Source organism: Atractosteus spatula, chromosome 18 (assembly GCF_055471065.1).
Source record: "Atractosteus spatula isolate fAtrSpa1 chromosome 18, fAtrSpa1.hap1, whole genome shotgun sequence".
Lineage (NCBI taxonomy): Eukaryota > Metazoa > Chordata > Actinopteri > Semionotiformes > Lepisosteidae > Atractosteus > Atractosteus spatula.
Window position 1 is genome coordinate 1,268,603 of NC_142723.1, and position 26,391 is coordinate 1,294,993.

At 49.7% G+C, this 26,391-nt stretch overlaps 1 protein-coding gene across 1 annotated transcript; it reads right to left on the reverse strand.

The window, feature by feature from the left end:
- Positions 1 to 1,060: 1,060 nt before the first annotated feature.
- Positions 1,061 to 23,993, reverse strand: vwa3a (von Willebrand factor A domain containing 3A). The gene is made up of 32 exons (XM_088936841.1): positions 23,852 to 23,993; positions 23,658 to 23,668; positions 23,461 to 23,562; positions 22,866 to 22,972; positions 22,095 to 22,112; positions 21,169 to 21,294; positions 20,561 to 20,669; positions 19,995 to 20,060; positions 18,706 to 18,837; positions 18,249 to 18,387; positions 18,046 to 18,149; positions 16,967 to 17,047; positions 16,139 to 16,233; positions 15,448 to 15,567; positions 13,867 to 13,941; positions 13,328 to 13,469; positions 12,836 to 12,952; positions 12,557 to 12,752; positions 11,669 to 11,739; positions 10,056 to 10,376; positions 8,554 to 8,644; positions 7,875 to 7,979; positions 7,629 to 7,726; positions 7,017 to 7,169; positions 6,358 to 6,466; positions 4,807 to 4,951; positions 4,360 to 4,504; positions 3,427 to 3,578; positions 2,937 to 3,063; positions 2,620 to 2,717; positions 2,220 to 2,291; positions 1,061 to 1,694 (listed from the first exon to the last, which is right to left on the reverse strand). Exons 1-32 carry the CDS (start codon positions 23,991 to 23,993, stop codon positions 1,682 to 1,684), a joined length of 3,582 nt encoding a protein of 1,193 aa, XP_088792967.1. The 3' UTR covers positions 1,061 to 1,681.
- Between the last annotated feature and the right edge of the window lie 2,398 nt (positions 23,994 to 26,391).

Sequence of the window (26,391 nt, forward strand, 5' to 3'; positions counted from 1 at the left end):
AACGTAGGAGCTGCAGCAATAGCTTGTGCCGGCGCGCACGCAGCCGGACCTGGTCCGCGAGCAGGTGCGCGCGCCGAGCAGCGCGCTCCGGAGTGACCGCCGTCAGCAGGCTGCCGTCTCGCGCCGCCCGCCGCGGCGGGTGAAACCGGGCACCGCGCGACTCCACGGCAGCTCGCGGAGTCTTACTGGTTTTCTTTTCCTCCGCTGCACGAAGCACGAAGCACACGCCAGGGGAAAAAAAACACTTACCTGTATTGTATATACTCTACAACTCAAACTGGCACAAGCAGGCTGGTGGCATGTACAGTATGACGCCGGGGACTGAGGCGGTCAACACCAAAATACCGTGCATGTTCTGCATCAAAAGAATATGTATGTACGGAGGGTGAGGTTTACTTTAGAATGCATGTGGGATTTATGTGCAAACAAAACGGGCGAAATAGTTATGTTACCCAGTTCATAAAAGAACATATCACTTTTTTTTTGTTTTTAAACACCTAGTCTCTTACAAAGAGGGTATTTTTTAGTATCATTTTTAAAGTTCTGGCAAAACTGTTTTGTGTATCCTCTCAAATCAATGCACGCTGAAACAAGTCAGATCACTAGCGATCAATAAACCACCGGGTATTGTTTGCAAAAGAGGCAATAAAGGAAAACTGCACCTTCCTTTAGAATCCTTTGAAGCTGATGCCATGATCCCCAACATCTACTGAAGGACACCCCCCTTTCACTGAAGGTGCCCGCCTGAAGGGTTACCCTGAGGTCTCCTTCAGAACCCCAGCCGGTCAGTCAGCTGAGATCGCTGCCCTGTCCGTAATGTTCAGATGATGCCCACGCACGCTTCCTGCAGCCAGAGCCTCACCCGTAAAGTCTATACTTCATGTGCAAGACTGTCAAGCTTCAAAACAGCACAGGAATCACTGCATGAGCTTCTACCGTTGACCAAAGTACAAACATGTATTTGAAACATAATTGCAGACACAGGATATTATATTAGAGTCCATTGCCCTGAAATGACATTTTAGGTACGAGCAGAAATCATTCAAAAAGTTGCAGGGAGTTTGCCAAATAGTATTTATTCTAATCCAGTAATTACAAAAAATATCAAAAGCACTGGATCATCTCACCCTTTGATTGCTTTGGTTTAATGATCATCAGCCAGAAGAGATGGTGGTGCTGCTTCTTATTCTTAACAAGCTGGAGATTAAAAACAGCCACTGTAGCTGGCTGTTCTGCAGAGTCTGGACTATTGACTATTGACCTTTACTCTCATCCAAAACCACTGAAATGTTCCTTCTTTTCATATTGTCCCAGTCATTTGCAAAGAAGACCAAGGCTCCCAGCCACCTGTCCAGGACAGCAGCTGGAAACCTCCAATCCTGTGATTCCACCCTAAATCGCCCTAAATCAACTCCTATTTAAAGATTAGAGATGCACGTCTCAAAAACTTGAACAATTAAGCAAGAGACGTACTTCTCCTGCAGGGCTGAAGCATATTCTAGTTTCTGTTCTGTTCCAAATGATCACTCTCAATGAGCACCAGGCACCCGTAGGGCAGAGTGACTTTCACTCTCCAAGGAGTGAGTGACTTGACTTCTTTCTAGCGTCCACATCACCTTCACTTCCCTCTGCGAGTCTCAGTTCTGGTCCATCAAGAAGCGTTAAGATCCCACAATGTCAGTCAATGTCTTCGCCTGTAGAAAAGCAACTTGTGTCCCTTCACATGTCACACTTACAGCCATGAAAACTCCATACAAAATGTCCATAGTTCCAAGATCACCCGTTCATGTCCCAAGATCACAGTTCAAACTGTACATCTGGATCAACGGCTCAAGACATAATCTACCTCAATACAAAAACAAAGCTGTAGCTGTACAATGAACAGAGATTCAGATGCACAGGTTTTTGCATAACTAACAAAGTGAGTCATCTGCTGGTGCCGATACTTATGAGCTTTTCATAGTTCTCTGTGCTGCTGGATATAAACATGCTAGGTTTTCCTGAGAAAAAAAACAACAATAAAATGCAAAAGTAAGGAAACCCAACCTACTTCTTTTAAATTTAGAATAATATGCATTTCCAGTATTTTACATAGTTCCAATGATAGCTATTGGTAAGCAAGCTAAATATATGAACTTTTAAGGATTACCTCTTGTCTTATAACACGTGGTTATACATTTTTGCGTTATAAATCGACTCTACTTTCTTGCTTGACTTACGCCTGGGGCTGAGAGTTTGCAGGAACGTCATCCTGGCTGTCTGGCGTCTTCTGCTTCTCCAATAGCAAGGCCCTGACAGAGGAAACCAAAGCGCTGCTTGTGAGAAAAATACATTGTGTTCAGTGGGAGGGATGTCACGGCTTGATCAGATTCTTCCCCAGTTTTATGTTCAGTGAGACAAACCAAAAACCTGATTTTACAAAGGCAATGAAAGCGAACGGAAGGCCAGTTCATCACTGTCATACATCCAGTCAAACTACCTTGATATTAGATTATGTTTACCTTTCACAAGGTGCGCTTAAGAAACGTCTTATTACTCATCTCTCTATGGTCACACGATCGCCTCCTAATAAGCAAACTGTCGGAGAAGCACTGCAGAGAAAATCCTAAGCACACTGACCGAAACGCCCTGGCCTGTGTCAGGAATCGTCTGGCTTTTCCTATTTCCTCCATCAGCATCCTCAGATCGTCCCCTTCAAAGGCTGGGAGAACTGGGTCCTGAACCCAGAGGGAACACAAGGAAACAGCAGTTCAGAATCAAGGAGAAGACCCCCCACAATCTGCAGGCAGTGTAGCAAACGTGCCCCGGAAAGCTTGATCCTGGAAAGGGTGCGATCCGTCATGGGTAGAAATTTAGGCTGACCGCCCCCCCCTCTGCCCCCAGAAAAACTGTTCATTTGCCAAGTCAGATCAGAAACTAATCAATTATGCGCTTACATCCTCGTCAGTGAAGCCTTCCGTCAGCATCCTGTGGGCCACACGGTGTGCGTCCACGTCACCGTGGCAACGGTGGAATCGCCCACCGGTCTGCTGGGCCAGCTTCCTCAGAAAGGCATTGGCCGCGCTGTCACAAGCAGAGCCAATCAACAATCAGCACAGGTTCTTAGGGGAGCTGCAGGAAAACCCAGCGCAGCAGGATAGACCACAGATCACAGGCCATTTTACTGCACTCTATGATAAGATCTTTACACACAAGGGAACTTAAGGTCTGGTATTTACTGAGTTCAAGCACACTTTCTGAGTGCTCTTAGTGTCATGCTGTCGGCTACGGTGAGGTACTTGAATGTGTACCGGATGTGCCTGTGCATGTGTGAGTGAGTGTGCATGCGTGCTTGAATGTGTCTAGGTGCGAGTGTGTGCGTGCTTGAATGTGCCTGTGCATGCGTGTGTGAGTGTGCGTTTTTGCCCGTGTCTGTCCTGCAGGCACCTGTCGCAGCAGTTGAAGGAGATGGTGTGGACTGCGATGTCTTTCCCTGCTGTCAGCCTCGCGGTCTCCCTCAGCACCAGGCTGCAGCTGGAGTCTGGCTTCCCGTCGCTGAGCAGGTAGATCCCCAGGGTGTCCCCGAGCTCACAGGCCGCCTGGCTCATCGACACACAGACCCTCGTCAGCACTCAGGCCCTGCCTACGCTGCACTGGAGGCTGTGGCCACTGGTGACCAAGCAGCAAATCTCAAACACACTCACATTCGGCCTCGGCACTCAACAGCCGACATGGAAGCACAGACTCCTCGTTTTTCTCCTCTTATTTCAGACAGCTTATCTCCTGTTCTGTGATATTACCTGTCGTACACTCGGTATGGTTGAGGGCTTCTGACTTCAGCAGGTCCAAGTGCACCCCCCTCGTCACTAGATCACTTAAATTATTGCACTGGACCTCATGTACTCTTCGCTTGCCAGTGGAATCGTAAGAACAGGATAAAGGAGAGTAAACGAGAGGGGACTACCTGGTCCATGTGATTGTTAACTGATCCCAGGATCTCATCCAGCTGTTTCTTGAAAGAAGCCAGAGTATCGGCTTCGGCATAATACTTCATCGCACGAACTGCTATTCCTAATCCACTGATTCTACGATCCAGCTAATACCAGCTAAACACTGACAGTTAATGTGTGTTTTTTGCATTCTCTCATCAAAGGCTTTACTTTGATAATCTTCACTGTCGTATAGGAATTAGAAATGCCATCAGTCTCCGCAACAGGGAGTAACGGCTCACCAGCAAAAGTGCTGGTTTACCCAAAGAGGCAGTTACTCCCGTGGAACATGAAACAGGACTGCAGGCTCTTCGCTGCAAGACGGGCAGGAGGAGGTTCAAAAAAACTAACCCTCTCGTTAGTTCTAACTAAACCTCTTGAAGGTTCCCACCTGGATGGCTTCCAGGGTGCAGGTGCTCCCGTGGGCGACGAGCTGAGACGCCCACTGCACGGCATCGTGGCACGCCTCCTCGGTGGGCTCTGCCAGCGCCGGCCGCCACATGGCCACCCGGTCCGAGAATCCCAGCAGGGCAAAGCTGCGGGTCAGACCATGGGGGGGCAGTCACCACCGCAGCAAAGAGCACAGGCAGAACCCCCCCACCCCCGCGCCCCAAATCCTCAGTTACCGGGGAGCAGGGCACAGCCAGCAGGGGCGTGCAGGGGAGGATGGCGTGGGAACAGAGCTGGAGAAGAGTCCAGGAGCCACAGAAGCCCAGGGCGCGGCAGGGGATGGAGTCAGCACCTGCCCCACCCGGCCGCTGGCGGAAGGACCCCCGCCCCCGCCCCCGCCCCCGCCCGCCTGCTGGCCTGTGGCAGGACAGGGCCGAGGAGGCCTTACCTCACTCCGCCCCGGTGCAGCTGCTCCCAGATCAGCGAGGCCAGCTCCTGCTTGACCTGCGGCAGGCAGGGCTCCATCGAGCCCGACGTGTCCACCAGGATGCACACCCTGCCCTCCAGCACGGCCCCAAACAGACGCCGGCTACCTGTGGGGCGAGCAAGCGAAGCCAGAGGGTTCAGCGCTTTGATGAGGCCGCAGCTCTGTCAACCTGCTGCTCACACCTGGCAGCCCTCTGGAGCCCATAGGTGTGAGCCTGGCCAGTACCTGGAGGGGAGAGCTGGGGCTGCTGCTGGAAGAGGTGTTAATGGGACCAGTAGGGGGCCTCACCCTGCGGTCTGTGTGGGTCCTAATGCCCCACTACACACTCTACTGTACTGGACTCTACTGGACACTCTACTGTAAAATGGCACTGTCCTTTGGATGAGATGTAAAACCGAGGTCCTTACTCTCATTAACAATCCCAGGCTGTTTCTCGAAAAGAGTAGAGGTGTTACCCTTGTGTCCTGGCTAAATTTCCCCCTGGCCTTTACCACTCATGGCCTCCTAATAATCCCCATCTCTGAACTGGCTCCATCACTCTGCTCTCCTCCCCACTGTGAGCTGGGGTGTGGTGAGCATACTGGAGCTACACACTGGAGTCCCCTTTACCTGCAAAACCCTCTGAGTGGAGTGTCCAGAAAAGCGTTATATAAATATAAGGAAATGTTATTATTAAAATAAATATATTCTGCAGCCTCTGTGCTTGTCTTCAACATTTTCTACAGCCTTTTTTATGCTCCTGTCCTGAGCTTTACTAGACTGATGTTGACTGTTCTGTGGTTTGTTTTCTGCAACTGGGTGGCCCGCCTTCTATATTTTGTTCTTTGCGTGGTTTAATAACAACAAAAAAAAGAGCTTGGCATTTTTAAATAATTAAACCTGTCTGGCAGGAGGAGAAAACTGAGGTTCAAAGCTAGTTCAAGAACAACAGCGCGCCCTAGTGTCCTGTATCAGTAACTACACGAAGAAGATTTTTATTCTCCGGGCTGTGGGGATAAAAACCAAGAGCTGGGATAAAAGCTGCAGAAAGGCTTGCGTCTGTAAAAGCTCCAGCCAATATTTCTGTGCATTGCATCAGCAGCAAACAACAAGGAAAGGCACTTTCCCAGTCCTGCAGATGGGGACATCTTAAGCAATACAATATTGATAATGGAGAAAGATGAAGGTGTACAATACCCCTGAGTTGTGCAAAACCAAGGTGATGGGTTAAGAGTTTAATATGCTCTGGTGGTCTGCTAGTGGGCGGTTATACCGGTTGAATTACCCAGCCTGACAGCTGATCGCATACAGCTTACGGTCCCTCACTACATTGAAAATGGCAGGGCATCCTTGGCAAACGCCTTCCAGCCTTTCCAGTGCCCTGAGAGCTCTGCTGACTCTGACTCCAAAAGCAGGGGGCAACAGCTTTTCCATTGGCATCTCACCAGTCTTTCTTATTACCTCCCATCACCAGCTACCGCTGAGCGGATGCCTTCGGTCAGAGACATGTCCTTGATCAGACCGGCGGCTCACCTGCGAGCAGCCACTGCATCCTCTGCACGTAGCGGCGGAGCACCCTCTCCAGCCGCGCGCTGTACTCCTCCAGCTCCCGCGCCGTGAACTGCAGGTGCCGCACGACGCCCTGCGACGGCATGGCCACAGGTTCAAGAGCACAACTCCCCAGAGCCACAGCCCGGGGAGACCCCAAGCCATGCGCCCTACGTGTGTGCCCAGGTGGAGGACCTGTCCGGACAGCCCCACACCCACATCCAGACAGATCTCTCCAGCAGCAGGCGGGCTTGTTCATGAGAATCCCTCAGTGTCACAGGACGTTCACTCAAGGGCAGGCTTCGGGCTGGGCTGATGGATCAGTGCTTCCCAGCGTGCAGTGGTATCCCATTGCAAAAGCACAGTGAATCAATCCAGTGCTGATAAAAGCACAGTCAAGTATTATAAAGTGACCCAGTCATGATAAAAGCAAAGCAGAGCATATGGATTCATGGTAATGCAGTCACCAAGCCGCGCTATAGCAACGCGTAGCAAGATGTGAGCTATATATGGTAAAGGCAGGGAAAAGCACTTTTGACAGCTGGACTCTGTCACTTCAAGGCAGTGCAGCAGCTGTATACCCTAGAGAAACAGGCCAGTAGTCTTCTGTCAGAGCAAGGTTTCGGCACCTTAACAGGACTTACATTGACCTGGACGCTGGGGAAGATGGCGCAGTACTTTGCAGAGATCCTCTTCTGAACCGCCGGTACCAGTTTCTTCTGGTGTGTGCAGTCGGGCCCGGAGACCAGCTGGTGAAGGTCCAGCTTCAGCTTCCTGATACCAAACCTTCTGAGCCACTTCATGTCAAAAGAAGGAGACAGTGAGAAATGTTATGGCAAGTTGGGTCTGGTTAGGCGGACACAGACGAAGCATGAACAAGCCCATCAGCTGATAAATATACAAAGAAAACCGGAACGGACAAACATCATTGTTCAATGCATATGATCACTGGAACTTTTCCACAATGATGGAAATAAAAGAATAATATCAAAAATCTATGCTCTACAGAACTGTGTATTTCCATATGTAAGAAAGTAAAATTTGGAGATCTCGTGTAAGTGCTGAAGGAAGCTTTTGGTTCATCCAAATGTTTGTTGTTACTGATCTGAAACGGCTTTCTTCAAGGTTTCCTAGGTGATGTTAAGAGATCATGGGGAGGGCTGGGCTGCTTTTATGCTGAAAGGTAGAGTCTGCAGGAAGTAACACGATTCACACAGCTTCTTTAGAATGAAAAATCACGCTTTCCAATACTACACCTGCTTGGTTGAGCAAATCTCTTCTTCTTTCGGGAGAGAAACAAAAGGGATAGACTTCCTGACACTCTTTGATTTCGGATACTTCTTAAAAATCATGCCTAAAGTTAACAAAAAAATAAAATAAAATACATAAGCACCTGCACACAGAGAGACAAAACATATCTTAGTAGCTGAAGAAGTATTGTGCGAGCCCAGGGGCCAAACTGTAGTCTCCACAGGACAGGGGGGGCCCTCAGAGATGCTTACCCACGCTGTTGCCATCTTCAGTGTAAAACACGGACTGAGAGACCTTGGGCCTCTTCTTCTGCTTAGCCTCAGTGTCCACTAGTGTCCGGCTCTTCCCTGGCTCTGCTGCAGCACAAAACAAGACGCACACTCACAAGGACTGGACTCCATTGTCCTGGGCATTTGCATACACATGTTTTGTTAGGGGCTCAGTTTGCGATCAAAGGGCAGGCTGGTGGGGGCTTGCGTCTCAGCCGCAGTCTCGTACTGTCAGCACACCAGAACTCAAAAGGGTGCAGAGAACTGCCACATAACGGGAATAAGAACAAAGCTTTTTCACAACTCATAAAAGCAAAGCAAGGACAGGACAACACAGGAGAGAAAGGCAAACAAAAAAGATGAATTTACAATAACCTGGGATTTCAGCATGACATGGTAGTCATGTTTTATTTAAGAAACTAAGCAGAGTAACCATGACATCTTGTGCCACACAGACTCCTTTCTCGTTTTTTAAGCGACGAATCCAGGAAAGCACGACAGGAGATTTCACTAGTAGAGAGACACTTGTAATCACAGAGAGGGAGAACTAAACAGGAAATCCTTTAACTGCGTTTTCCCCCTCGTTTCAGACTATTCTGTGTATATTTGTCCATTGCGATGACATTTCTCCTGCTCTTATTAAAACTGCACTCCTCCTCACCTGGTGGGACGCCTGACTTCACGCTGGTTGGACGCCAGGTGAGAGCTTTCTGGGAGAAAGCGCTGTCATCTGGAGATCCCTCCTTTGCCTGCTGCAGGGACAGAACACACAACAGGCTTGGATCACATCCCAATAACCTCACTGAAGCCAAAGGACAGCATCTCTAAAGAACTACAACTGGGGTCTCCAGGCACTCAGTGAAGGCATCTGTTACGAGTGCAGGTTGACCCTACAAGTGCAGACACTACTGATCCCAAACGGGCTATTTTATTGACTCATAAATGCCTTCAGTATGAAAACTGGTGGAGGGATCCATACTGGAATGGGAGCATGCTTGTGTATTTCTCATCTCTCCAAAGCTGGAAAAAAGATCCTGTGAGCCTTGTCGATTAACAACAGTGCTTTTTAAAAAAAATATCACAAACAAATCAGGTAAATTAAAGAAATTAAAGGTCAGCTTTAGTAATAATCAGGATTCTGAGTCACAAGATGAATCCCTCTTCCCTTTGGCACTGCTGACTAATCTCTGTAGTATATTTCTCCAACATTTGGACAGCACGCTCATCAATTTTCCTGTGAGAGTGTTTCATTAAATTAAAAAAAAGCCAGCCAAGCATGTCTCTCGCTCACAACATCCCACTCCAGTCGCTGCTGCTGTGTAAGCCAAATCCTCCACTCTCGTCTCATCTGAAGTTTTGCGGGGTGACTTTTAAAGGACTGCAAAGCCGGTGCGTTCGCCGGGGGCCAGCGATGAGAGGACCCGCCCCGACAGTTCTTAAATCCCGAAAGTCACAGCGGCAGCCCTGCGCTGGTACATATTTCATCACTGATTAGAACGCAGAGAGCTGAAATCTTTTAAGCCACTCTTGCATAAACTCTTAAATAACCTTGGCAGACAGTCCTTTGGGGATTTCTCTGTTGCTGTTACAACCTTTAAACTCCGATTATACTCCCCCTTCAAAGGGGGTTCCCATAAATGAAGTACCCAAATTTACTGTGCTAAATCGCATTCCACCACCCCCTTCCTGACCCCCACGTATAGCCTGTTTTTTCTAGACCCATTGAAACGTACTTCCGACGACCTCCTCCTTCCCCGAGTTTTCTTCCCCACGTCCCCTAGATATGACTCACCAGTGCGTGGCTGGTGCTGGCCAGTTCACGGGGTGGTGCGGTGCTGTCACACGGGGCTGTGATTGCAGTGCTGCACTCTCACAGGCCGCTATCGCTATTACAAGGAAACCGTTGCAGGACAAAATTTGCCCTTGCCTTTTTTTTTCTCCTCTCACATTTATAGCCCATTTATAGTGTTTATAGCCCACACATACGCAATCACACTAATTGCTAACTGGCCATGACTTTCGTAGCTGCGCAAACCTAATTAGCAGAATGCACTGGGTTAATGACCCTGAAGGCTAGATGCCCAGATGGGTGAGTTTGTCCCACCCATCACTGGGCCACCCTCTTCAACGGGCATCAGTTCTGATCCCCAGCTGGGATCTCGCGAACGAGACGCGGATCCAGAGCTCTGCTCGGGTCGCCCCGAGGCACGTCCGTGACGCGGCAGCCCAGCGACTCCCACCTCCACCCAGCAGCCCCGGTGCTTGAATCTGAACCAGGCAATCAGCTAAAAGCCCTCGGCGATCACAAATACGAGAGGTGCCCGCGAGCAGCCTGACCATCCTGCCAAGCGAGAGTGCGGCGGGTGTGGGTGGCGCCAGTCGCAGAGGGCCGCCTCTCCCTCTCTGCTGGGGCTGGTCCTCGGGCGCGCCGGCGAGCTGCTTCCTGCCAGCCCTCTGCGTCAGGGACTCCACCAGCAGGGCACACTGCGAGAGAGAAAGGCACGCGCGTCAGCCGGGCCTCGGCAGCTGCAGCGCCAGCCCCGCGGAGCAGCCCGGATGCTTCCCGGCGTGAGGCCTGCTCTTGCGCCAGGCTCCCCGCAGAGCCCCGACAACGTCACCAGCCGCGCACGCGGGCCGCGGCCTGACGAGGTCTGCCCAGCAGAGTGCAATTAATGCAAGTCGTTTCATGCACAAAAGGCCAAAGCAAATGGCCCAGCACACAACCACTCCTTTTTATACACAGAAAAGCGACTGGGAAACCCTGACGGCAGGATTTGCAACCTAAATCTGAAATAAAAAGCAAGGCCGCAGAGCGGCACGTCACTCAGACAAAGGGGGGGGCGAACTGATGGCCAAATATGAGGAAACTTTTCTGGATGGGCCCCCTTTCTAAAGTGCTTGTTAGAATCACGGATTCGGGAAGATACCAACCAGAGGAGGAAAGGTAACCCCTTGTCTCCAGAGCGACAAATTCACCTCTGCTCCTCTCCGGCGGAAGAGCACCTCTGTGCCGCAGGTGAGCGGAGGAGAAGGCCTGCTGAGAGACTCCTCAGGCCCTCGGGCCCACAGGCAGCAGAGAAAACCAGGCTGGGTCTCTCGCTCGCCTTCCAGACCACCCGCAGGTTTTGCCCTCCTTTCACATCGTAAGGACTGTCAGCTTTCAGCTCTTCTCTGACCCACCTTGATTGTCTTTTATACCATGTCTGTATTTCAATTAAAAACGTTAATTCGTTTTTTTGTGTCACATGAACTCTGAAACCATTTGCATTGTCAGTGGTTCCTTCTGCAGTATTGAGCTCTGCGAGTGTAAGAAGGTGCAAATGTCTCCTTGCCACCCACTTAATAAAACGAAGTTATTTTAGCTGGAAACACATATTGTCGAATCCAGGAAAGAAAACACAGGAATCGCAGATAAACACCTGGGAGGATTAATAGACCATTTTTGTTAAGAAGGATGCTGACTAATTGTACTTGTCAGCCATCGAGAGATGCACCTGTCACAGCAATGGAATACCGAGCCCTCTCTTTTCAGCATGGAGTTAAATCAGGTACATTAAAGCCAACTTAATCAATGAGTCCTGGCAGTACTAGAGTCAACGGCAGGAATCGAGCTGAAAGGAGGCAGCCTCAAACACAAGGCCCTCTCCGTCCTGCAGTTATTTACAGTATTGACGGCCTTTCCAGAACTGGCACCAGAAAAAGACAACCACAACTCAGACCCCCAGAGCCCCGACAGCGTCTCTGCGTGACCCACAGGACACCCGCGGACCACGCACCTTCTGCGAGTAACTGACAGCTCTCTCCGTCTCGGCCATCAGGGCGGCGATGTCGTCGCTCTCCACAATGCCTGCAAGCAGAAGGGGGACATGGGGAATGTGCTGGGACTGAGGCAGCGTGGGATCCGCCAGCCCAGAAAAGCAGAGCAAACAGTTAGAGGACCCGATCCAAGGGGGACACAGGGGTGGTGCAGAGACTTCGGGACTTTGACAGGCCCTTCAGCATGAAGTTCTATCAGATGAAGGGCCATATATTTGGCTGGGAGGAATAAACAGACATGGCACTCAATTTGTCCTGGGCATTTGCATACACATGTTTTGTTAGGGGCTCAGTTTGCGATCAAAGGGCAGGCTGGTGGGGGCTTGCGTCTCAGCCGCAGTCTCGTACTGTCAGCACACCAGAACTCAAAAGGGTGCAGAGAACTGCCACATAATGGGAATAAGAACAAAGCTTTTTCACAACTTATAAAAGCAAAGCAAGGACAGGACAACACAGGAGAGAAAGGCAAACAAAAAAGATGAATGGCACTCAATTTTTGAAATACAATCAGAAACTCGGCCTACAGGGGTTTAGTAAAGGACGTGATTTTGATTTGAAACGAATCTCAGGCTCGGTGGGGTCAAGTTATCCGAATCTTAGAATACAGGTGAAAATTTCAGGGCCGCCGTGCCATTGTTCAACAAAAACACGCAGGCCAAGACAAAAGAGCCAGGAATGAGCATCTGTTGTTTCACTTGGCACGAGGTTCAGGGGAATTTGGAGGCCCTTGTGTGGAAGTGGGGGGCAGAGTGTTCTGATCGAGGGGTCCGTGAGCGAGAAACGCCCCGCTAGTGTGGAGAGGAAAGCCAAGCCGAGGGGCAGGAACTCCGAGGGGTCCTGGCGCTCACCCGTTTCCCTGAACCAGTGGAAGCGCCCCTGCCCGCTGTGCGCCAGGTCTCGCAGCGTGTCCGCCGTCTCGGGGGGCGTAGCGAAGCGGGGCGGCACGCACGCCGGCAGCGGGGACCCCCCGGCGCTGAACAGACAGACGTGGAGCCGCAGGGCACCGCCGGCACAGCACTCGGACACGTAGCCACACACCGCTGCCTGCGGCAGAGAGACCGAGCGTCAGCTCCTCTGGGAAACACGGCCTGCGCTCTGCTGCCTGTGACTCCCACGGCCCCTCGCACCTCCACAGAACACAGCGAGCTCACAGGCGGAGGCATCTCCCTGTTAAGGCGACGCGTCTCTCGGGAGACGTGGTTCCGAATACAGGGCTGCCTTCCCGTTTTAACGCTTCTCCCTTCCTGGATGAAGCAAGAAGTTAAAGCCACACAAAACTAAAACTGGAAAAGTCAACACGAGGGAATATGTGAAGCTTAGCCGTGCAGAATGGCAGTGGAGATGCATTAGGATTTCCAACAGGCGGCAATTCTTCCCTCAGAGGCTGACAGACATCTGGAACGATCTGTACAACCACACTGCTGGATACCAGACTCTCTAGCATTCTTTAAAAGGGGGCAGGACAAGAATTTGGCATCCATTAGCCAGTAGCAATCAAACCAGCGAGAGAGGGCAGAATGTTCTCCTCTCGGTTGTGAGCCCTATTATATTACACTAAGGGAAGTCTTCCCTTGTCCTTTCACCCACACCTCCTCCAGAATCTTCCTCACCACACTCACCCTCTCCTGGTCAGGCACTCCGCTGGTGAACAGGTAGATTCCCTGGGGCTCGTCTAGCGACCCCTGCAGGTCCACTTCGACGGCGCGTCTCAGGGCGCCCAGCACATTGCGGCTTCCAGCGCACTTCAAGCCCAGCACCCACCTGCGAGAAACAACCACTAAAGCGATCGGGACACAGGAAAGAAACGGATCAGAACTCGCAGAGGTGACACACCTGCTACTGCGAGAGCCAATCGGCCTGTCTGTCTATCGGTAACGTTGAAGAAGTTGCATCAGTTTAAAAAGTCAACTCAGACCAACAGGACCCATGCATGAACTCTTCGTCTTGATTAAGATTTTCATACCTCTCATCAGCTGGATAGACAGGGCTCGGGGCGTCTGTCTGGGAAGACTCACTTCTTCAACCAGTGCTCACAACACTGTGTTTAGCTCAAAAGCTCGGGAAAATATATACAATTAAGAGGTGGGCCCTGTTCTTCAGCTGCACTGTGATCTGTGCTCTTGAGAGTCAAGAACACGCACAGACATTTAACTCTTACTTCCAAGCGTCCTGGAGATTCTCCAGGGTTGGTGTGGCCATCTCATTATTCCAAGGTTGCACCTCTGTGCCAAACCTGTCAGAGAAACGAATGGTTTAAATAGTAAGAAAGGCATGTGATGTGTAACAGGAAAGGCACAACATGACCAAAACCTTGATTCAGGCATGCACGCATATATCCCGTGCTTGCACTGAATTCCCCTTGTTAAAAGGCATGGATCCTTTTGCACATATATCTGCTTCTCCTTGAAAGAACTACAAAAGATAACCTCTCACAGATCCCTTTCCTGGATTAAAGAATACTTCGAGGTGGACCGATGACAAATTTGCACTCTGGCACTGTGCCCTCTCAGGTACTGCATATATATATATAGATGTGTGCATGTATTAAAAAAACTAATTATGGTGAGGTTTGCACATCCTTTCGACTCCCATAATTAAGTCTTACTGTTTCATCCACACTCAGGACAAGATGGCTTTATTAATGTGCACGGTCCCTGTACTGGACAGGGTCCATACATTTCCCTTGCCCCGTTTTCGCACTTCTGACTCGTATGAGCAGCAAGTGCAGAGAGTACCAGGACTGCGACATTACAGCTGTGTAACTGGGATAAATGCCCAGATCAGCAGTGCTATGAATAGATTCTCAGCAACTGAGTCAGGAAGAAACAGCCTTCTTAAAAATAAAACACACACACAGCAGGCACATTCTTTCCCTACGGTGGGCTCCATCTGAAAAGAGTCTTTTTCTCCTGTGTCTACTGTACATCACTGTCTGGGGTCCCTGGGTTTCAGACGTGGGGCTCGACAGAAGGAAATTGGAAACGATCAGTCGGGATTTTGGTGTTTTGGTCTGGACATGCTGCCTGTGTCACTGTGTTGGCTCTCCCTCTCTGCCCTGTGAGTTTCATGGGGTTCCGCTGCGTGTCTCCAGGCCAGCCCATGGCTTCCCCACACTACAGCGCTGTGCAGCTTGGGAGAGGTACCATGGCCAGGACTGTGGGATGCGGAAAAATGAAAGGCAGTCCTTTTACAGCCCCCCGTAAATGGAATTCAGTTTTACAATGCCACCATTCACAAAGCCCTCATACACTGGCCATTATCAGAATTTGCTGTATGTAGAGAATGAGCTTTGTTCTTAAGCCAGCAACATCTGCCCTTTCTATTCACTACAGTGAATCAGTGAGCAGTGAGCAGTTCCTACGGCACAGCCCTGTCCCTGTCTGGGATGGGCTTGGGACACACAAATGCTAGCACAGCTATGGGAATAAGAAGGCAAGGCAAGTACGTTACTTTCAGTATTAACCAATATTCACAGACTGCATCTGTACACAACTGCGCTGAAGAGTGATAAACATTGCTTGTTAAAGTACATTTATCTGACAGCTGCTCCAAGCTGTCGCACTCTTCACTCATCCTAGTAAGTCTGCAGAACTCTAGTGAATTAGCGATTCTAAAATCCAGCAGACTGGTGTTCATGTCTGCCACTAGTTTTCTAGGTGAAGGGACAAAGCCAGGCCTTTTGGGACGGGATGACATATAAAAAGACTTTGAGCTTTATGCAAACAGAGGAGGCCCGTACGTGATGATGTTGAAGCTCTCCTTGTCGGCCATCTGTTGCTCCAGCAGCAGGCGCAGGGAATGCTGGATGTGGACGAGGTACAGTGAGTTCATCAGGGAGACATCCACCAGGACAGTCACTCTGGGGAGAGAGGTGAGCCTTCAGGACTTATGAGTCAGTATCCAGAGACTAATTAGTGCCTTGTGTGGGCGGGGGTGTTTCACCGAAAAGAAAAACAACAAGGTCTGCACTGAGGAAAATTAACTCAGGAAACATTTCCTGACACAGGATCATCCTCCTGGGAAACAAAGCAAGAGATTCCTCCAGAAGCTTTCAGGCTCGAGAGATATGGGGAAGGAGCTGAACATCACAAACAAATAAGCATTAAAACAGCTTTTTTTGTGTGGATGGTGTGTGTACCAAGGTCAGTGCGATTGCATCTATTCAAAGCAGCGAGGAAAATTCAATGCACGAGTTCTCCTTTGTCTTCTATTGCTTCCACACAGCAAAAAGAAAAATGTGACACTAAGATCAAGTTAATCAGGGCTCTTGTGTGGCTCAGCTAGTGTGCCCTGCTGCAGGGCAACGAGGGGCCTGGCAGCAGGAAACGTGGCGGCTGTGCTTCGAAAGGAAGAAAAGACAACCCAGCGACTCCCAGTCACGCGCTTCTTCGCTGCCGATCGCCGCAGCGTTTGCAAACCAGAGCTCTTGCCTCTGCTCACACACGTTGCCCCAGATCTGCCTGCTTCCTGTGGTCAGCCACTCCACCCTGCGTTCCAGCATCAGCACCGCGCCGGCAAGCTGCTTCTGCACAGAGGGAATCGGGGGAAAAAGGAAAGAGAAGAGGGAGAGAGAGAAAGCAAGAGCAATCTTCAGGGTCACGGCTAAAAGACCACTAGCTCCTTACAGGTAATGGGGACTCCCCTCCACCACCACCAGTGTGCAGCATCCACCTCTTTATCCAACACAGGGTCAAGGGGGAGCTGGAGCCTATCCCAGCAGTCAACAGACCCAAGGCAGGGTACAGCCTGGATGGGATGCCAGTCCATCGCAGGGCACACACAGACAAAACCCACACGCACACCTGGACCAGTTTCCCCAGAAGCCGATTAACCCACCATCATCTCTTTGGACTGTGGGAGGAAACAGGAGCATCCAGAGGAAAACCCATGAGAACCCAGGGAGAACATGCAAACTCCCCACAGACGGCACCCCAGGAACTGAACCCAGGGCCCCGGCGCTGCGAGGAAGCAATGCTCACTGCTGCGCTACAATGCCGTCTCTGTACCATATTACTCAGTGAACCTCTATATTAACAATGAAAACAGTGCAAGGGCATTTAAAAGGGAGAACAGGAGACACTTCCTTATGCGTAGGGGTTTGGGAGCGTGGAACGAGCTACCCAGCCGCTGATGTAGCTGATACCCTGGTTTCTATCAAGACACAGCCGGATAAGATCCTTGGATCAGTTACTAACTTCCCAAGGGGCTAATCGTGACGAATGGCCTCCTCTGCTCTGTCACCTCTCTTGCCTTCTTACCTGGTAGTTGTACAACAAAGGCGGGTCCACGTGCACGTTTTTCACCGTCCCATCATGCCACTCAAACTGCACCATGGCTTTCTAGAGAGAACCGCCAGCGTTAGTCGCTAAGCAGACAAAGTATCCCTAAAACATTTAAGTTGTGTGATAAAGTAATCAGGCTCTGGGCTACTAGACAGGATGTTTCTGAATTACAGGCTGAAAAAAATGGAAACATTTTGAGGGAGACTTGTGAACATTTTATCACTTTTGGAAAACAGGCTTGATGTCGTGTTTTATGGAAAGGTGATATTTAAATGTGAGAAACGAGTTGAAACCTCACGACCCTCACTGACAGGGTACTGAGCAGTAATAGCAGGATGAGTCATATGCGTGGCACTGAGATGCTGGAGGCCTGTGTGTCTGAATTAGACAGGATGCTTTAGCACAACACAAAGAGGGTAATTATGTCAGGAAAGCATTAAAACTCCCTCCTACTAATGTATCAGGAAACATGCTGAGTACTTCAGGACACTACCGCACGCTCACTGAACAGCCTCAAGACGGCCCTTCCAGACAGAGGAGCAAGATATCCTGGCAGAGACAAATTTCAGCTGCCACAATAAAAGAAGACTAAACCTGATTTATAAATAAAAATCACACTGTGTACAGCAAAAAAGAATTAAACCCACTGGAAAAACGCTGAAAGTGTTTTAATCAAAAGAGTGAATGGAGAACAAATGTTCGCTTGCAGCAATAATAAAGCAAAAACTGTTTTTATATTAACAGGATACTACAATGCTGTTTGAGAAGCAGCCTGTGTTTTCCAGTTTTGGATAAGTTTAATATCAGTCGTTGTTCGTTCTTGAAAAATACACATGCAGAAAAAAGCAGAGGTGTTTGGTCAGGGACAGAACAAATGTGCTGCATTTTTCTCATCGCAGGAGAATGGTAATTTGGCAAACTGACAGACAAGCAGACAGATTTTTCTCTGGGGAGATACTTTATTAACATCCTGTTCAAATACTACAACAGCAAAATACAATACACATAAAAACGTGCAGATTTTATATAAAATATTTCTGTTTTGGGTTTCTCACCTCGTGCAGTGTGGAGGTGACAGTCTTCCTCAGAACAGGCACAAACTCCTCCAGAAGCGAATAAGCATTCGGCGCAAGAACCTGGTACAGGCTGAGTTTCTTTGCTGTCAGTTTGTTTTCGTAGGGGGAAAAAAACACAGTTTGCAAAGACACAACTTGAAATTTGATTTATTTCATAATTTGAGTGTGTAGATGTTGCCTACCTTTCAGCCCATTGCTCTTCAGCCAATCAGCAGAGGTCTTAGGCAGGAAGTTCTGCCTCTCGATGCTGAGCGGCCCACAGTGATTGGGCGGTTTGGGGAGGAAGTGAGAAGGAGGCAACTCTGCTACCTCTAAAGAAATCTACCAGAAAAATAAATCAGCGCATTGCATCCCAGAAAGAAATAAATTAGGAAAATGTTTCATTTTCTGGATTCAGACTTTAGTAGAAAAAGAATAACAATATCCCTGTTATTTACAGTATAATTCGATTTAAAAACCTTTAATGATGAAAATGGAAGGAGTTAAACTGGGACTGCATTCCTTGTTGAAAATAACACTCACAAGTATCAATCATTTTTCAAATGTAGAATAAAACAAATTCCAAAGAAAGTCGCGGGCCTCAAAAACATGTGACCGAACCAACGAATGAGTTCTTCCGATAATGGTGACGTCTCTTACCTTCTGGATAACGGAGACGAGCATGTCTCCCAGCAGGCCTTGACGCATTTCCTTTATCTTGCTCAGCAGATCCACGGCTTTCTGGGTCTCTCTCTGCAGGAGGGCGATGTCAGAGCTGCTGTAGATCGCACCCTGACTCATGTGGAGAGAGGGACATGGAAGCCATGAGCGCTGTTCCGCAGAACGACAACTAAACTGCTCTGCTTCTCTGAAGTGCCCCTGCTGCCGCAGCTGGATCGGGTCGGGCAAGACCGGTGCCGCCCCGTGGGCAGAGCCGTGCACAGTCTGTGTCCGCGGGCAGCCCTGCACGCTCTCCCCTGCCTGCCACCAATCCCTGGACACCACACACTGATACCCGCGCGCTTTTTAAACAAATAACCTTTCAATTTACAATTCATTCCAAAGGGCGGAGAAATATTAGCTCTAGGGTGCTTGAGCAGAAAGCTCTTTGATGCTGTCAAGGACCTGCCAGAGTAGCATACGCCTTCACAGACTTCAAGTCACTTTACTGTACATCAGCTTCATGAGAAAAAAGCATCTTAAGTACGGACTTTACTCCCAGAAATCTAACGGCAGATAAACAACTATTCTACGAGCTGTCATTCCGTGTTCCCTGGATTCTGTGATGGATTATTGGAATACCAAGCCTCTCTTCCATGATCTTACAAGACGTTCAGGTCAACAGGAAAGGCTAGGCCCTGCACGAGGGGTGCTACTCCACCTGTCTCCAACATCAGTGCTTTTAAGCGCTTTGAACAGCCACCTTTAAAGGCGCTATATAAAATGAAGTTTTATTATAATCATCATCATCAGCAGCAGCAGCTGTCCTGCCCTTCCCTTCCCCTCGTGTCCATACACCCCTCATCTCGGAGTACTCAGATTCCCACGGATCTTTTGAGAACCAGAGGAGTTCACTGGGGCAAGCGAGGGGCTCAAATGTTACTTCTGGGCACGTCTCTTGCTCAGAGAAGAAGGGGTTTGGGGATTTTAGTGCTAATTCCCCTTTGCCAGCCCAGCTCCTGGAAAGACAGAGTTAGCAGAAGGGCCTGGTGACAAAACACAGGTGACGCAGCCATCAGAAAAGAGGTGGCATACCCCTTCAAAAAAACATCTCCTTCACGTTTCGGGATAGGAGACGAGTAGCGTACTTGGGAACAAATCCTTCTGCGATTTCTGACAGGCTCTTGGTGTGTCGTGCAGGGTTGTATCTTGTAATCTCCCTGCTTTGAGCCTGTGTGTGCCAGACCTTGTGGATAATGAGTCCCCTGTTGGAGGGTGGAAATCATTACCTGCCTGTCAGACGAGTAGCAGTGAAAACGTCCCCCAGAGGCTTCGGCAAGGTTCTTCAATGCCATCTGAAACAGGGAGGAAGCACACAGGCACGTCTCGTATGTAATAAGCCAACACCATGCAGGGCAAATATTTCCAGCCAGCAATCACAGACCTCTGTCCTGTGTGCACATATCTAAACATCGTACCTGGTGACTTTTTTAAATTAAAATCTGCATTTGATTGCTCATGTTGGAAGCTGTCTCTGACCAGGGGTTTCCCCCCAGCAGAAAGCACAGTGGTAAAACTGACACTGGTGGCTGGGAGCAATAGGATCTGCATGGGCCTCCTCACATTCCCAAGCAACAGTGATTTCTGGGACCTGCCTGGTGCCTGCACGTTTGCAGCGATATCAGTGAGAGATCAGATGTTGCTCTGATCGGTAATATAGATGAGATGAATATGGATGAGTGGGAGGGTAGGCAAGTTGCATGTGCTCTCTGAGCAAAGCAAGAAACAAAACTGGGAATAACTATTTCCCGAGACAGAATCACCCGTTCTATCGGGAGCCGTGTGATTTACTCACGTGGGTCATGGGGTGGCCGTTGTCGTAAGCGACTGCATGAACGGGCAAGGTCCTTCCCAGCAGGCACTGCTCGACGTAAGCAAGCAGGACATCAGCCGGCTGGTCAGGGCTGGAACGGGCAAACGGACACAGAACGCGTTCAGCTCGCGCAGGCCGCGTGCGACGGAGCCGGGGCGTAAAACCAGAAGCATTAGGAAAACACGGCGTGACCCTCAACTGCAATGCAATCTGAAGGTTATCTGTGAGAAACAGGCGTCCACAACTGGCGGTTTTCCATCCCTGAGGATGTCAGAATGCTTTACGGGGCACAAGGAGGTGCTCTTACTGGAGCGCACACAGATGTTAATATAGTGCATGATGTCAAAGGAGAATCTGTTGCAGGCAGGGAACACGTACTACAACCTGCCTCACAGCGAGCACATTCCTTGTGCCTCGCACAGGGCCACAGTCACGCTGTACTGGATGCAGTGGCCAACTGTGAAGAGATAGATGAGCTGAGTGACCTTCCTGTCACTCGGTGATCAGTGGCGGGGCAGTAACAGGCCCCTCGACCAGCGCTCAGAGCTCAGCGCTCAGAGCTCAGCGCTCAGTGCAGGGACGGTCATTACCAGGAGCCGAGGACGACGAGCAGTGAGCTGAGGTCTCTGCGGCCCAGGGCCTTCTTCACCGCGCCCAGAAGATTGCAGCCCCCGCTGCCCCCCAGCTGCTGCACCCACTGCCGGGCCTGGTGGAGCCTGTGACACACGCCAGCGCGGGTACACGGGGGTGAGAACAGTGAAACCGCCCGCCGACACAGGGCACAGGTGAAACACGTGCACACACACAGTTCAAACACACACACACACACTTGGTGCCTTGATTTCTGATGCACGGATAGTGCATTTATTTGTTATCATTCAAGAATCGTTTCAAATAATTTTGGTTATCTGGAAGTGGACACCTCCCCTCCATACTTACGTAACTGTGGAAAAGACAATGAGAGGAACTGAACATTGTTCCAACTGGACAGCATCTCCAACAGTTCTATTTTACAGTTGTGATTTTTAATAGCAAGGGCATCAAGACACACCAACACTGTCTAAAATACTATATTTGAAGCTGTGCATTTTCAGTAAAAGATTCTTAGTGTGGTATCCTGGTGAAACAAAGAATACTGATATAGTTTGGTACTTTAAACAACAACAATAATACATGCATTTGTGCACCGCTTTTCATCTCCAATGATCTCACAGCACTTCACAGTACAAAGGCCATTCTGCACCAGCGGTCCCACCTGGGAGACAACAGCAGCCAGTTCAGCCCCCCTGCACAGCAGATCAGCAGGAGAAGTGAGAACTTCACCTTAGTGAATTAAGGGGAAGAATGAGTCAGAAGGTGGACAGACTGTACTGGTCAGACTGTGGGTTAAGTGTAGGGAACCCCTGAGAGTTTAGCTGGACTAAGATGCAAAAAATAGCCTCTGGCTGATTCATGCCTATGGGGCTTTTTCTTCTTGGAGTACAGTAGCACCTGCTGAACTTTGCTCCTGTCTTACAGGTTTTGTCTTTTGGCTCTGGAAAAGAACACAGAACACAGAAGCAGAGACCCACACACACCCACACAAACACCAAGGGCTGATCTGCTCAACAGCGCACGCATGATACAAAATAAATTTGCCAACCCCAGACAGAGTCAGAGGAAAGGGAGGTGGACGAACGCAAGAAGAGGGGATCTGCGATGTTCTGAAACCATTTATTCATCTCTGGCCTGAGCAGTTTAAAACATTTTTTTTCCGGGCTAGAGTACAAATCAAATCAACAACTCTTCTGCAAAAGGAAATCAAGCCAATAAGTATCTCTTTCATCACAGACTCACCTTCAATTGGACTGTTAAAATCACCCGATAGTTTTATTTGATTTTTAGCTCATTTGTATTTCATTGTTTTATTTATTGTTTTCTGTTTCATTATGCTTTTTGCAGATCTTACATCCATTTTTAATGTGAATTTATTATTATGTAATGCAATGTGAGCTGCTTTAGCACTGAAAGGCACTATACAAATAAAGATGATAAAGGTGATTATTATTACTATTATTAGTAAATAACAGTGAATCATTACCATAAAGCAGAGATATAGACACCACAGATTACAGCCCAGTGTTTGTAAGAATGTAAGAATGAACTACAGTCCACAGAGAGCCTGGGACTACACACAGCCACACTGAGAGAGAGAGAGAGAGAGAGCTCTCCTTGTATAGAAGATCTGGGAATTGTTCGTCCCATCTCCCCAGAGCCCCGGGATGACCAAAAAGGCGAGCCCACCCACCTGCGCAGGTTGACGTCTCTTGGGCTGTCCCACAGCAGGCTCTCCTGGGTGCCGAAGGAGAGCAAATACAGCTGTTTCTTGTAGCATAGCTGCTCATCCAGGAGACACTGGGAAGAAGCCCGAGAGAATCACCACCAGACCGAAAAACATTTCCGTAATTGTATGTGTAATTTTTAAGGAAGAAATGTTAGCCATTGAAGAATGTAACACTGCGGGAAGCTAACGCCATATTTCCCTACACATATGCACTTCCCTTATATTTCCCATATCCTGCCAACTAAGACAAGATATAAGATCACTTTATTGGCCATATACAATTTCTTGCATTAGGACCCCAGCTTGCTCTCCATGAGACACGCAGACAGGGAGAGATGCTGGGGGTCAGAGCGCAGGGTCAGCCATTTATACAGCACCCCTGGAGCAGCTGGGGTGAAGGCTCTTGCTCAGGGGCCCAGCGGAGTAGGATTCCTCTGCCGGCCGCGGGATTCAAACCGGCAGCCCTCCAGCCACAGGCGCAGATCCACCGCTCTGCCCAACAGCAGGGCTGTCCAGCAATGCCACCCCTGCGGCTGGCGGGGAGACCTGCCCCACTTACCAAGAGGTGCTTCTGAAACTCCTGCAGGCGTCCCGACTCGCAGTTGGCATCAGACGCGTCGACGAGCACACCCACCCGGGATCCCTTCACCAGCCCAAACACCTGCCGAACCAAGAGCACACGGTGACGCCCGCGGAGGGGGGCACCCGAAAATCACCAACGAACCGGAAACCGGAAGCATGCAAGTATGAGCCCACAGATGCAGACCCTGGTTGGGGGGGGGGGGGGGGCGTTCACAAATGAAGGAGAAACTGGGAAAAAGCTAATGCCATTCCGTGGAGGCCTCCAGTGAGCGGAAAATCAAGAGGAAAGAGGCTGGCATCCACCCAGAGTGCTTGAACAGCGACTGTTCCTGAAATCTCTCATGTTCCTCCTGGGTTGTCTCATTTACACCAGCCGGCGTGTCGTGGGGCGACCAGGCTGGTAGCCTGCAGGGGTTGCAGGGCTCCGCTGGCATCCCCAGGCTGGCTTTCGCCCAGCCCGCCACTTGAGTCAGACCGATACGCCGCGGCGCTCCCTTTTTCACCAGACATCCCGGCTGCATAAGAGCCTCAGGTGCTTCAAGCCCTGCATTGCCAATGTGAAGATACAGCCCGTCATGAAAACAGACTATGGAAGGAAAACGCCAGACAGTCGGTGTGAGGGTGGTAATTAAGAGCTGAGTCCACTAGAGGGAGGGAGACGCAGAGTGCTCCTGCCGTCGCTACGGCTGCTGACAGCACCCTGCCCCTCCTGTGTGCGCCGAGCGATACGCGCACAGCACTCCATCGCAGCTGTCGCCCTGCAGGAGGAGGTTAACAGCTTATCTCTTTTAACTACACCTGTCAGCACTCCTATTTTACCAGCCACACGCTATCGGCAGATAATGTGAAAATGGATCACAGAGAAAGCAAAACAGCATGCAATTCGCATCTTCGGTTTCAGAACTACGTTGTGAGGCTCATCCCCTGTTGCACTGTGTTATTAAACCCCCAACGTGGCGCTTGTGCTCTGAAGGGCTTAAAAGCTCCTGCAGGGAGCCAGGAAAGCACTCTCACTCCTGCTCTCACTCCAGTCTGGGCTCCAATGTCATGCAGCACTTACAGAGCTAAACAGCCGCTGCAGACGAGGCCCTGGGCTTCATGCAAAGGCTTAAATTACCTTTCGACTGCCTTCCATGAGCCAGCTCATCCTGCGGTGGTACAGCTCAATCATTCTGGAAGAAACAGGGGCAGGACAGAGAAAACTTTCACATTTCTTGACAGGGAAAAGAAAGGAAAGAAAGCAACACAACTGTATGTAATAATCCGCGTATATCAGGGTCAGAGCAGAATAAAGCAGAACGGTTCATCAGTTCGGCCCCTGAAACCCCAGCGCCCAGTGTAAAGGGTCAGAGAAGTCTGTCTTTAGCCCTGAGATGGGACAGGAAAGTCTCCTCTGGTCTTATGGCACACAACACCCCCCCCCACTGGCACAAGGTAAGCGCTCTTGCTCTGTTGCTGGAGAAATCTGCACTCACTCGAACAGCCTGGACTCGAACTCCTCGATCGTGCTGGTGCTGAACTCCATCTGGCTCCTTGCGCCTCGCCCGGCGGCCCTGCAGACAACACACGCAAGCAGCACGTGCAAACGCAGGTCACTGGGGGAAGCAGGCGGGGGGCACAGAGCATCATGGAGAGGAACGGGAATTCAAACACTGGTGTGATTCTAAAAACTGAGCCCCTTTTACTTCCTTATCATTTAGGAAATGTATTTTACATATACAGATTTTTTTACGTACAGATTTCTTTCAAAGGGAATAACAAGAATAACCACTCCTCCTCTACCCCATTTATCACTGGCTGGTGAGAAATGACAGATCTCCTTGGAAAAGCAGGCCAGCGCACTCCAGTGGCGAGGCACGCACGGACCTCTGGGGCACCTGACGCCGGGAAGGAAGACTTCACACATGCCGAGCATTTACAGAAGGAAAAAAAAACCAAAATAAAAGCTTTACGTAAGCTGCTGAATGAACAGGGACACTTACACAACGGTTTTGCCTTGAGTGAGGAGGTGTGAAATCGTCAGCCCTGCGCTCTCCAGACTGTGGTTGCTAAGCCACTCCTCGGATGCTTGCCCCTCGCTGGCGCCGGCTCTCCGCCCTCGGACTCTCTGGAGTTAAGCAGTAGGCAGTCATGATCGGCAGCCTGTCAGGAAGCTCAGGCGCAGTGTTCCCCTGCTGCACAGGGACTTTAATATGCACAACTACACAGACCTCACCTAGCAGAAAACAATAAATACTGATTTCGTTCAAAGACATTTCTTTTCTTACATTTTTCACTCTTGCAGTTTATCATCTCCTTAGGGTGTCAGATAAGTAATTTTGCAAGGATAGTGTACAAATTCCCATCAGAGGCACGGCTGATAAAACGGAATAATGTGTCTTTATCGTGTTGCAATTTCCTCCACTGCTTCATTGAACAGACACTGAACTGACAAAGAAACACTGCAGCAGAGTCTGACCTGGAGTGTCTCTCCAGGTTCTGTGACAGAGCACTAGCGCCTCACAAAAGAGCTTTGAAGGTCAACCAGGAGAAAACAAAAGCAGCAGCACACACACATGCGCGCACACACACGCTAAAACAATATTTCAGTGAAAAGGAAAGGAGCTCAAAGGTATAAATGAAGGAATGAGGTGTGTAGCTATATAAACAAGAATTAAAAAGAAAAAATTCTGATGGATATTTTTTCCACCTTCAGCTGTTTGAAATAACCACTTAGTCTAAGAGAGAGCAGCACTAAACCAAACTCTAACCCCAGCTGACAATATGCATAAGACAGGACAAATCTGAGTCTGGAAGTCACTCTATCGCAGAGCACACATGCCCTCGCACAGAAGGGGCATCAGGCAGGAACCCAGGACCCAACAGCTGTGAGGCATCAGCGCTAGCTTACATGCCAGTGTGCTGTTCT